The sequence below is a fragment of the Cavenderia fasciculata genome, assembly GCF_000203815.1.
Source record: "Cavenderia fasciculata unplaced genomic scaffold Scf_EUAJFUG01CK1KI-5, whole genome shotgun sequence".
Classification (NCBI taxonomy): Eukaryota; Evosea; class Eumycetozoa; order Acytosteliales; family Cavenderiaceae; genus Cavenderia; species Cavenderia fasciculata.
In genome coordinates this window covers 330402-343310 of record NW_004457637.1, presented here as the reverse complement: position 1 = coordinate 343310, position 12909 = coordinate 330402, and the positions used below count along the sequence as shown (strand labels likewise).

General features: G+C 32.0%; 6 protein-coding genes across 6 annotated transcripts; 4 read left to right on the top strand and 2 right to left on the bottom strand.

The window, feature by feature from the left end:
• Positions 1 to 540: 540 nt before the first annotated feature.
• On the top strand, positions 541 to 969 carry DFA_10762 (uncharacterized protein; the record flags this gene model as incomplete). Its single annotated transcript, XM_004351353.1, has 1 exon — positions 541 to 969. The coding sequence occupies one exon, from the start codon at positions 541 to 543 to the stop codon at positions 967 to 969; it is 429 nt and encodes a 142-aa protein (XP_004351405.1).
• A 139-nt stretch (positions 970 to 1108) lies between these two features.
• DFA_10761 (uncharacterized protein) lies at positions 1109 to 2468 on the top strand (the record flags this gene model as incomplete). The annotated part of the gene is made up of 2 exons (XM_004351352.1): positions 1109 to 2424; positions 2462 to 2468. 2 exons carry the CDS (start codon positions 1109 to 1111, stop codon positions 2466 to 2468), a joined length of 1323 nt encoding a protein of 440 aa, XP_004351404.1.
• Positions 2469 to 2530: 62 nt separating this feature from the next.
• Positions 2531 to 4642, bottom strand: DFA_10760 (uncharacterized protein; the record flags this gene model as incomplete). The annotated part of the gene is made up of 2 exons (XM_004351351.1): positions 2531 to 4552; positions 4592 to 4642. 2 exons carry the CDS (start codon positions 4640 to 4642, stop codon positions 2531 to 2533), a joined length of 2073 nt encoding a protein of 690 aa, XP_004351403.1.
• A 562-nt stretch (positions 4643 to 5204) lies between these two features.
• On the top strand, positions 5205 to 5508 carry proA (profilin I; the record flags this gene model as incomplete). The annotated part of the gene is made up of 2 exons (XM_004351350.1): positions 5205 to 5422; positions 5481 to 5508. The coding sequence occupies 2 exons, from the start codon at positions 5205 to 5207 to the stop codon at positions 5506 to 5508; spliced, it is 246 nt and encodes an 81-aa protein (XP_004351402.1).
• Positions 5509 to 5824: 316 nt separating this feature from the next.
• Positions 5825 to 6565, bottom strand: DFA_10758 (uncharacterized protein; the record flags this gene model as incomplete). Its single annotated transcript, XM_004351349.1, has 3 exons — positions 5825 to 6250; positions 6355 to 6416; positions 6511 to 6565. The coding sequence occupies 3 exons, from the start codon at positions 6563 to 6565 to the stop codon at positions 5825 to 5827; spliced, it is 543 nt and encodes a 180-aa protein (XP_004351401.1).
• Positions 6566 to 6979: 414 nt separating this feature from the next.
• On the top strand, positions 6980 to 12840 carry DFA_10757 (uncharacterized protein; the record flags this gene model as incomplete). The annotated part of the gene is made up of 3 exons (XM_004351348.1): positions 6980 to 7849; positions 7948 to 8274; positions 8335 to 12840. The coding sequence occupies 3 exons, from the start codon at positions 6980 to 6982 to the stop codon at positions 12838 to 12840; spliced, it is 5703 nt and encodes a 1900-aa protein (XP_004351400.1).
• Between the last annotated feature and the right edge of the window lie 69 nt (positions 12841 to 12909).

The following is a 12909-nucleotide window of genomic DNA, read 5'->3' as shown; positions in this document are numbered from 1 at the left end:
GAGTCATTTTATTCTGGGTTGGTGAAGCCAATGGAAGACACATTACGTCATGAAACCTTTTTTAGATCATCGTCCACTGTTCAAAAGATGAAGATATCGGGTATGGTAATGTAAAAAATCTGCAAAGAATAAAATGGTTTTATTCAGTGTAGAATTGAGGTGAGGGTATTCGGTTAAAAATATTAATCCAATAGTTTGCATTAGCGCTCGTACGCCCAAACATTCCAAACAAGGTAATTAAAGTGGACACACGAGTCAGAAACAGAAGAAGAATATATCTTACTAATGTTGTTACTTTTGGATAATGAAAATGGATGACCATTAAAATATACACAAATATTAAATAAATAATAAATAATATGATTGCTAGAAACCTCGCTTATGAAAAAAAAAAATAGAGAGAACCAAGATTCTCAAATATTACCGTTGCTCAATAATCTTCTCGGCTACGATTAAAATAAATAAATGTACCACTTTAAATATATAAAGATACCTAGCGAGGTAGATAGATAATAGATAGACAAAGAATTCTAGAAAGAAATGTGGTTGTTTAAAACAAAAAGTACAACAACAATCATCAAGATTAATAATAATCAACTTGGTCTACCAGATTATATTGTAAAGAGAATCATAAAGTGGTTACAACATTCTATTCCTCCATGTTCAAATGATTCAGAAGAGGATGAGAGTACAACAACAACAACAACAGATATGAATCGTAATGCATATACACTTTATGATGATAGGATGAGTGTACAAGCAAATATTTTGTATCTGTCATTGGTGTGTAGCTATTGGTTTAAAAACATCATCCCATCTTCAATGGATAGATATACTTATATCCTTCCATCGGTAGCTATTCAACAACAAGACAACATAAAGATATTTGGAAGAAATGTAATTGCCAGATACAAAAGATCACCATTACAACAACTTCAATCAATCATTACAACGATATTTAAAAGATAATAATAATAATAATAACAATATAAAAGATAATAATCATAATGAACAACATACATGTAACAAAGTAGAAACATTAAAGATATATATTCCAATTGAATATAGAAAGATTCAAGATTCACAGACTGTTAGTATCAACTCTGTAATGGATTATGATTCATCGTTGGCTGCATTGTCATTGAATCTGCGTCGGTTGACTTTGTATAATGTCGAGTTAAATGATACTATTTTAAACTTGGCACAATGTAGGTTGGAGAGACTTGTTATCTATCCGGTTGGAGTGTGGCGGTCACCCGACAACGACCTTTTGTTGAAACTACTCAGGCAAACACCAACACTCAAAGATTTGGGTATTAAATTCAGATCGACTCAAATGACAGCATGTGCACCACTGGATACCAGTGCGTTGGGTCAGTTACAAAAGTTTACATTTATCGGACCACATTGCGATAATCTCAGAGGTTTGATTACAAAGACTGCCTTTACCTCTCTCATCAACGTGACTGACCTCAAACTTAAATTCAATGAATTGATAGCCGGTCACTCACGATTACGACCATCCGAGATGATTCAAGCTCTGCCATCACTCTCTAAAATCGGGCGTCTAAGATTAGAAAACTTTATCAGTCCGGCCGAAGTACATGATAAGCGTCCCGAGGACGAGGGATTCACCTATCTTCCATGGCAGTCGTTGACCAGTCTCACTCACCTCTACATTGAAAGACTGCTCGGTGCCTACACTCGTCGCCAAGTCAACCATCTTTTGCATGATGTGCGACTCATCCCCACTCTGCAATCGCTCGCTATCAAGTCAATTACGATGATTGACCCACCTACACTCATTGCCACACTCGACGCTCTTCCACGCCTAACCTACTTTAAATACGCAACTACTCCTCGAATGGACTGTGAACAAGATTTTGGTACATCGGTCATCCACTCGTCCGAAACTTCTATTAGTCTTGCTATCCTCCAGTACCTTGAAACCAACCCAACCATCAAGCGTTTCTCGTTCACCTTGGACAATGAGTTTGGTGCCTCAGTGTATCCATTTAGAAAATTATTCAGTCACTTTGAAGATAATAGTATTAGTCAATTGCACACTAGTCCATTTTATCTTTCAGATGAATTAACACCATTGGAAAACAAAATCAAGGATCTACAAAATGAACTCACCAATCTCATCCAAAACTCTGAATCGATGCAATGTATATCACTATCTTCAAACATTGGTAAAATTACAACAAATAATACAGAGGACCGAGCAAAGATTGGACCCAATTTAGAATTATTATCTACACAATTCTTAAATACCCTCGATTCTAAAATCAATCCAAAATCAAAATTATCATTTATTAAAATTGATAAATGTTTAATTCATCATGATCCCAATAATAATAATAATAATAATAATAATCATACTCATAATAATAATGATAATAATAATAATTTTTATTTCAAGTATAATAATAATAATAGTAATAATAATAGTAATAAGATTATAATAGTATCAAAGAAAAAAATACATAAATCAAATAGTATTTGGAAGTGGGAGATGAAAAGAATGTTAAAAGAGGACGCTAATCAATTTAAAAGATCCAATCCGCACCATGGGTTGATTATTTAAAAGAAGAGTTTCAACCCAATCCATAGAACCATATTGGCCAACTGTTTGCCATGGAGTAAATTCTGTCACTTCAAAAGGAATACCAAGATCTACCACACATTTTATCAACTCGATATCCAATCTTTTTATGGCACTGTCAATTGGTATTATAAAACTCTTTAAAAAACCTCCACCACCAGATTTTGAATTTTGTTTTAAATAATGGTCGATGTATTCGATCACTGGAAGATAGTGACTATTCTTTGATAGATCATTGATAAAACTAGGAAATTCGAAATGAGGCTCTTCCAAGTGTCGGTCAAGAAAGTATTTGGTCAATGTAATATTCTTTTGGTTGTCTTGTGAGAGTTGAGGTCTTGTTTTTTGAAAGTAGGTTGCCATTTCAACACTATTGACCGATACTATAGAGGAATTTAATGTTTGTGGTAGGTATGGATTGGTTTCAAGTAGTCGATCAGCCACTAAAAAGTACCCATTTGATAGAGCATCTTGGAGTAGACGTGGACTTGATCGAAAAGAAATATCAGTCTCTAATACTAAAAACTCTACAATATCCCATCTCCAAGTGACCATTGATTCAAATAAACCACTTTGATCCAATAATTTGTGTTTTATCAACAAGTTGTCTGATTTTACTTTGTCTTGATCAACTCGTATCTTGTTTTTGATTAGATTGTAAGATTCTTTTACCAATTTTAAATCACCATACCAATAAATCATTTCAAATCCGAATCGCTCCAATATATAATCTAATAGTTTCATCCATTGATCCAATACTTCTACCAGTTGATCAAAATGATTATTTATAAATCTAATTATTTGTTGTTGACTAGATTGAATTCTATCTGATATGATTTTAAAAGTTGATTTGTGTAATTTGAGAAATTTGTAGTGTGCCTCTACCAACCAAAATAAATAATAATTAAATTCATCTTCTTTGGCTTGAATTACACTGTCAATTGATTTAATATCAATATTTAATTTATCTTGATAGTGAGTCAAGAGAAGGGATAGAGTGGTATGTTGCATTTTAACCTCGTCAAGGTTGGTGTCTTGATAAAGATGATTGTAAAAGAAATAACATTCTGCATAATACACTGGATCCTTGTCAAAATAGTAAAAGAGGATGTTTGTATTATTGGACATGACAACAAGTGGTGATTCATCGACTATCTTGTAAAATAGTTGGTTTGGTAGATTGACATAGAGGTACTCTAAAATAGTCTTTATCTTGTTTCTCGATTCTAGGTTGGGTGGTGGATAAAAGACAGAGTCTGATTGGTCATAGAGACCTACTGGCATTTGACCGTTGATACTACTAGACATTGGAGAAAAGACTGACCGGTCTTTAAGGGACGTGATGATATCGTCTAGTATTTCAAGTCGACCTTTGACAATACATTGGTGAATGAGACGTTTAATGTCACCATCCTTTAAATGGTAGAGTACAGATGGTAGTCGACTTTTAATTGTTTTCATTGTTGGGAAGCAATCTGAAACAAAACCGATCATTGATTTCCAAATGTCAATGTTACCATGTGATTGAATGATGGTACCGAGGTAGGTAGGTATAACGTTATCAAGACTCTTTTTAAGTTTTAAACCAACCAGATAGTCTTTTAATCGATTGTAAAAGGTTTTAAACAATAGATTGTATACTACACTATCACCAACAGTTGCGATGGATTGAAAGAATGAATGTACATATTCCAATGTAAACAATGAATCAGTATCAATCTTTTGATGATGTAATAGAAGAATCTCTTTTAATACACCATAGTGTCTATGTGATATAAGCCATTTTATATCATTTTGAAGATGACTATATTTCTTTGCTACTAAAGTTGTAGTTGTTATAAACTCACTATGTTTCTCTAAATATATTCTCCTACTTGGTATTTCAACACCGAGATATGAAACCTCCTCAATTCTAATTCTCTTTAATATTGATTCTTGAATACACTTGTTATTAAATGATTATTATTATTATTATTATTATACATTTACTAAATATAATGTTATAATTATTAAAAATAGATGACCATAGGCCATTAAATTTTACATTTTACATCAGATCAGAGAGCGGAAAAGTTATTATAAATATAAATTTATATTTATATTATTAAAATATAAAATTACTAGTAGTAGCCAAACCAAGATACAAACTTTCTTAATTCAAATATTATTAAAAATAATAAATAATAATCATAATTATTATTATAAAAATAAGAGTAGTGGTAAGTGTGGTGTGAAAATAGATAGTCGATAAACGAACTACTACATACCTCCTCTTTGCACAATGACTCTTTTCATTATTACTATTATATAATATTATTACTACAACTATAATTATTCCTCTTATTATTACACTTACTATTACTAGTTTCAATTATGTCATATCAGGTACTTATCCCTTAACCCTTATGATTGAATGGATAATTTAATTATTAATAAATTTATTTGATTTGTTCTGCTGTTATTTTAGATTTATGTAGATCATTTAATAGGATCAAAGGATTTAAATAGTGCATGTATCATTGATTTCAATGGGATACCTCATGCTAAATCCACTCCATGTAATTTGACATACGACGAATCCAATCAAATCATACAAATGTTTAATGACACTGAGTCATTTACCAGCTGTGGATTGATGATTGGAGGTATTCATTATTCATATGTCCTTAAAGAAGGACAATTAATTATGCTCAAAGCAGATGAAGAAAAAAAAGGTGGATCATGTCTTTACAAGACAAAACAGAATATCGTCATTGGAGTATATGATTCATCAAAAGATCCAAAAAAGGTTTATACAACTATGGAAAAATTAGGGTAATAATATATCACTACTATTATTGATTATGATTATTAATATTTGTTGTATTTATAGAAAATATTTAGTTGAAAATAGTTATTAGTTGGATTGGATTGGATAGGATAGGATTCTTTTAAATCTTCACAAAACAATTGTCATCATCACAACAATCAATACAATTTTAATATTTACATAATTATTTTTTGGTTTATTCTATTCTATTTTCTTTTCTTGGATCTTTATATATATTTCTATTTATATCTTTATGGATGGTTGATTAATCGTGAATCCCTAGAAAGAAATCTTATTTTGTTGGTTTTATTATTATTTCTAAAGTTATTATTATTATTATTTTTTGTTTCTAAACCATATATCGTTTCGTTATATTTTTGTTTGTTTGTTTACCTATATATAATAATTTAAACCTTTTTATGAGAATACATATATTTTGAAAGGTTTTGAATATCAGTATTGGTATTGTTTGTTAATTTCGATACGTAGAAACAACCCATTAAAAAGACAGAATTGACACCAAGTGTCCAAAGACTAGTAAACAATGAACCGGTTGCAATGTAGAGAAGGAAACTACCAATAAAGGTGAAACCACTGCAAACCAACATGATCCATCTACGAATGAAACCCTTTACCAAACCGGGAAACATTGCAATAGCACCAGCTATAAATGCACTGGCAGACATCCATTCCAACCAAAATATAATGAATCCAGAAAAGTATTTACCCATTACAAGATGTGCTTCATTTTCAAATGGTAATATATTAAATGGTAATACTGCTACCAACATTTTCAAGAATCCAAATATAAATCCAATTGTACTTATTAATTTCTACTCATCATCAAGAATAATAAAACAAAAACAAAAACTTTTGTTAATATCATCTTATGATTCCTCATGATCTTCATCATCTTCAATCAATTTATCACACATACTAAATAGAAATTATTTAAACCTTGATCTGTATCTAATAGAGTTGAAATTAAATCTTTTTGTTCTAAATATATTATATAATATATAAAGGTAAGTCAAGTGTTAGGTTAGGTTGGGTTGGTTCATCTTCTATCTATCTCTCTTTATCTTAATCATACCTTGTTCATCAAGATACTCTCCATCTAATTCTGGTCTGTTTTGTCTTCTACTCATTGTTGTTGTTGTTGTTTTGTTTCTCTGTGTATTGTATCTATCTATGTAATCTAAAAGTATGTACAATGAATGACTCACCTTATCCTTAATATATTATATGGAGGGTAGGAACTTCAAATTTAATTCAAAAAATTTCTTTTTTTTGTGACCGTTGATGTTGGTGTGAAAGATTCCTCATCATCATCATACCCATCAGAACACCCTAGATAGTACAGTAATCTATGTTGGCTTAAACATAGTAGATAGATAGATAGATAGAATAGATAGTTGGTTTAAGCACATATGATAACAAGAAGAAGAATAGGAAGAGGAAGAGATTAGATAGCTAGCTATATTTTGTATATAATATTATATTTATTTAAAAAGTAGATAGAGGAGTAAGAGAGAAAGTTGTTCGAGAGAGAGAGAGGGAGGATGGCAACAAAAGAAGAAAAACAATACTTGTTGGATGAGATCAATCAAGAAAAGGAGTCTCATGGCAAGACGATAGACGCATTCAACAATGAACGTGCAAAGAATAATCAGCTGATTGCAACACTCAAAGAGATGATTGACCACAAGGACAAGGCTATGAAGGGGTTGGAAGAAGCTCAAAAGAATCTATTATCGTGTCAGAAAAAGTTGATGGATGAACGAAAGAACTGTGTGCAGGCTAATGACCGTCTTACAACGGCCGAAGACGAGAAACAAAAGTTGCAAGACAACTCGGAGCAACAGACACACCGTATCAACGAATTGCAAATCAAGCTCAATGAAAAGGAAGATATTATCAACTTGATGAAAGACTCTAGTAACGATCCGGCACAGGAAGGCTCAGCCCACCAAAAATCGGCCGTTCTCAATACAATACTAGAGTTGCAACAAAAGTTGGAATCTGCAGATCGAAGTGTACAAGATGCACGATTAGAAAATGATCGACTCAAATCGGATAATCAAAAGTTACAAACTGACATTCAACAACTGAATGATAGAATACAAGTTCTGAATAGAACTATAACTGAACACCAATCAAACGATACACGTGATCAAGACATTAACCAAAAGTACAGTCAAACATTATTAAAATTGGATGAAGAAAAGATTAATTTGGAAATTGCAAATGAAACAATTCAAGAATTAAATGAAAAGTTACATCAAATTGAAGATAGTAATAGTAATACTGCTAATAATAGTAGAAAGATTAATGAAAATGGAGAAGAACAAGATGAAGACGATGACGGTATAATGGAAGAATTAAAAAAGGAATTGGAATTAATTAAAAGTGATTCAAATCAAAGTAAAGAGGTAAAATATTAATTAATTAATTAATAATAAAATTTGTATATATATTATAACTAAATATATTAATCAATTATATTTTTTTTGAAAATATATATATTTAGATAATTTTGGAATTAACAAAAGAAAAAGATTCATACAAGGAACAATTAATAAATACTGAAACTAAATTGGATCGTGTTACAAGACAATTAAATACTCTTCGTAGTTCAATGGAAACTGAAGCTAAAAAGAGTCATACAATAGTTCAAGAATTGGAATCAAAATTAACCACTGCAAATCAAACTATATTATCTTTTGAACAACAACTACAACAATCATCATCATCATCAACTAACGAATCATCAACCTCAACAACTTCAACAACATTGACAACTCAAGATCAAGAAAAATATAAGGAAGCTTTGGATTCAATTGATTCACTTCAAAATGTAATTATCAATATCAGTATTATTGTTTTAACTTACTGACTTTACTTTAATCAATTGTAGGAATTATTAAAAGAAAGAGAATTTATATTAAATTTGAAATTGGAATTGGAGGAAAGTGAAAAAAAAAAAATGATCCTAGAGGAAGAGATTGAAAAAATGAAATTGGAAAATGAAGAGTTGGTGGAAGAGTTTGAAGAGGAGAAGAAACAATGGGCAAAACAAAGAGACGATACGATAAAGACGGAAAAGGACCAGTTGGTGCAATACTATGTCAAGGACAAGAAGGCTTTGATTGACAGCTTTGCAAGAGAGCGTCAAGAGTTGTTGGATTCACATGTCCAGGAACTCGAAGAGTTGAATGGTCAGTTGGACATTTACCGTGAAAACTTTTCAAAGTCTGAGGATATGTATGCCAAGTACGATACGTTGGACCAAGAGTACAACAAGATGATCGATGATCTCAAAGACAAACAGATACAAATCAACGAGTTGATGGTCGAGTCACAAACATTCCATCGTGTCTCTGATGAAGCTAACCAAAAGATACAACAACTTAACAAAGAGATAGAGACATTGCAACAGACTTTGGCCAACACAACTGCGCAGTCATCCAAACAAATTGAACAGTATATTGCCCAAATCAAAGAACTCACCGTTCAACTTGACGCCAAACAAAAGGAGAATGACAAGTACCGTTTCAATGAAAAATTATATTCTTTTAAAGAAGACAAGGATAAGGACAGAATAGTCGATGAGCTCAGACGACAATTAAACGATACCAAGGAACAATTGGAAATCTCGCATCAAAATATCGACGAGTTGGAAAAAGAGTTTAACAAGTCACAAACCTTTAAGAAAGAGTTGGACAAGCGTTCCAACGAACTAGCACTTCTCAAAGAAGAGTTGGCAATGACCAAGGAAGAGTACCAAGTCACCAAAGAAGGGTACGCAGCTTTGGAAGAGAGTGAAAGGGAAGCTGCAGAATCACTCGAATCAATGGAACAATTATTACAAGACACTGAAGATAAATTGGATCAAAGTCAAAAAGATAGAGTCGAATTATTAGAATCACTTCAAAAACATGAACATGATATTCAATCTTTACAACAACAATTATTAGATTCTCAAAAGAAATTACAAGCAGCCGGAGGAGGAGGAGCCAAATCTCATCGTCGTGAAAATAGTCTAACTCTTCAAACTAGTGATCTTGCTGGCTTAAAGGCAGAGTTGGATAAACAACAAGTTTCATCAGTTCCAGCAGTTCAACAATCTCCATCACCACCAACTCCTTCAATTTCACAACAACAACATGATCAAGATGACAAGGATACAAGATTAGCAGAATTACAAAAGAGTTATGACCGAAAGGCAAAGGAAGTAGCAACAGCTCGAAAGGACTTTGGGTTACTTCAAATCAAAAACAATGAACTCATTATTTACTGTAAAGAAATTGAAAAACGATCAGGTGAAATGCAAGAAATGGTAGATGCCTATGACAGTCTTAGAAAAGATTACCTTCATTCTAAAGTTACCATTACTCAACTTGAAAAACAAATCAGTGAAAATAGTGTTGGAAGTAGTGTTGGTAGTGGAAGTGGAAGCGGTGGATTCCCATCATCATTTAATAGTGGTAGTGGTAGTAGTAAACGTCATGTCAACTTTAATTCATCTGTTAAATATTCAGATTGCAAACATGTTGAAGTCATCTCTTTAAATGATTTAACTGAAGAGGAATTACAGCAACAACAACAACAACAACAACTCAGTGGTGACAAGGGATCCATTATTAAATCAAGTTTACATCATACAGGTGAGAAATTATATATTGATCATTCTCAACTTGGTGCTGGTGAAAATGGATTATTAGATGATGAATTTGATGATGAAGATGATGATGAATATTATCAAGATGATGATGAAGAAGAAGAAGAACAAGAGGAAGAAGAAGAAGAGGAAGAAGATGTTGATGCAGAATTGGAAAGTGAAATCATTATTCATTCTGATCAAGATGAAGAAGAAGAGGATGTAGATGCAGAATTGGAAAGTGAAATTATTATTCATTCTGATCAAGATGAAGAAGAAGAAGAAGATGTAGATGCAGAATTGGAAAGTGAAATTGTTATGAATCCAGAAGATGATGAAGACGATCTCGATCAACTTGCAAATGAAGAATTGGAAAGTGAAATTATTATGAATGATAGTGACTTGGAATTGGATAATTCTACTGGATCGAGAGTTCATGAAATTCAAGATGATGAAGATGAAGATTTAATATTGTCATCTGACCAATTGGATGTTGATTTGGATCAAGATTCTATTCATCGACAACAAGGAAATAATCTTGGAAATCAAAGAAAATTACAACTACAACAACAACAAGAAATGTTAGAAACTATTGAAACATATAGACAAGAATTACAAAGTTTGGAAGAATCACTTACACAGTTGACAACTGAAAAGGAGTATTATGAAACTGTGATTCGTGAAACAAACCAAAATGTTTGTATCTTTGTTGATCATATCATCCAACAAACCAATATGGTCGATTTCCCATTAAAAGAAAATAAGGATGAAGATGAACAACTCGAGGAAGACCAAGAAGAGACAGAAGAAGGAGTTGAAAAGGATTATACCCCTGCATTCATCTTTAATCTTCAAGCCAATGTTGAATCTTTACAATTACTTTTTGAAGCTGTCAAAGTTAAACCTATCGATCAAGATCAAACCGAAAATGAAGAAGAAGAGGAAGATGATGAAAAGGAGACAAAGACAAGAACAGAGAAGGAATATCAAGAATTACATTCAATATATTCAACAACTAGACAAGATTTAGAGCTACTTCAAGAAGAGAATATTTCATTGCATTCTGATTTGAACCAAGTTCAAAAGAGTAGTCAGGAAAAGATCGATGAGAGAAACCAAACCATTCAACAGTTGGAAAAGAGTGTTCAAGAACTACAAGAAAAGGAAAAGGAGTTTGAACCAATCCTAGCCGAGGTAGAGACACTACTTGCCAACAAACAAGACAATGCCAAGGTGCTCGAAGAACAAGTTGCCAAACTCAAAGATGAAAATCAAAAGGTTAACCAGGTTCTGGAAAAGATTAAAGCAGAGTACCAAGAAATGTACAAAAACTATAACATTAATGCAGAACAATTGGAGAAATTACACGACGAGTCTGATAAATCATCATCACTCCAAGAAACTATCACCAAACACGAGGAAACCATTAAACAACAATCAGAAACCATCAAACAACACCAAAATAATCTAAAGCTTCAACAAGACACCAACAAACAACAACAAAAGAAAATTGATGAATTACAAAAAACTATTCAATCTCTTGAAAAGGAAATTGAGTCATACAAGAATCGTATTAATCATTTGGAATTGGAATTGGAAAAGAGAAATGAAAAGAATGAAGAAGAAAATGAAGATGAAGAGGATGAAGAAGAAAAAGATAGAGAAGATAGAGAAGAAATTACAAAGATTATTAGAGAAAAGGAAGTAGAAGAAGAGAAATTAAAAATGAGAATTGAAGAATTACAAGTATCACTTAGAGATTTGGAAATTGAAAGAGATGAATTAAAACAACAAAATGTAGATAAACAACAACAACAACAACAAAAGAAGAAATATGAATATAATGAAGAGATGAATGGAAATGGAATTGGAAATGGAAATGTAAATGGAAAACCAATACCAACATTTAGTACTCCACAAAAAGATCAAAAACAATCATCAGAATATATTTCTAAATATATTAGTAGTAGTGATGGAGGTGGAGCAAGACCTAGATCTTCATCAACATCATATATGAATAATCATCATCAATCAAGTAGCTCAGAAAATCATAATAATATTAATAATAATAATAATTTATTCAATAATCATAATACTAACCATAATCAACAAACATCGGCATCATCATCAACATCATCATCGACTCTTCATCATAATAATAATAATCATCATTATAGTTATAACTTTTCACCATCCAATAATGATTATAATCATTATCATCACCTTTACAACCATCACCACTCAACAGATTTGCCAACTACACCAGCGGCACCACCATCAACACCATATGTACCAAACTCAACCTACCGCCCAAACACCAGACTATCATCTTCACCATCTAATTATGGATATTATAACGTTGCACCTCCTGCTCCTCCATCCTCCTCCAGTTCATCATCAGGATTCTATGATAGATATAAAAGTGGTGGAATGTCTGGAGTTGGACACTTTTCAGCCCCATCAAGTCCATTTAAGAATTATAGAGTTTACCAATCCCCATATGTTGTCATTGACCCATCATCGGTACCAATACCTACTACTCCCACCACAACGACAGTAGTATCAACAGCCAATCAACATCAATTAGAAGAACTCTACCAACAATTTATCGATCGACTACAAGACCGAATCGAGAGAGATAAATATGACTTTAACCACAATCTAGAGGACGAACGTTTACTACTTGAAAAGAAAGAATTATTATTATTACAAGAACAATTAAAAGATTTGAAATATGTTTTAGCAAATGCTAAAAATATTTAATAAATAAATAATAAATAATAAATATTATATATATGTCATCTTTATCGTGATGAAACCTTGTAATTTCTT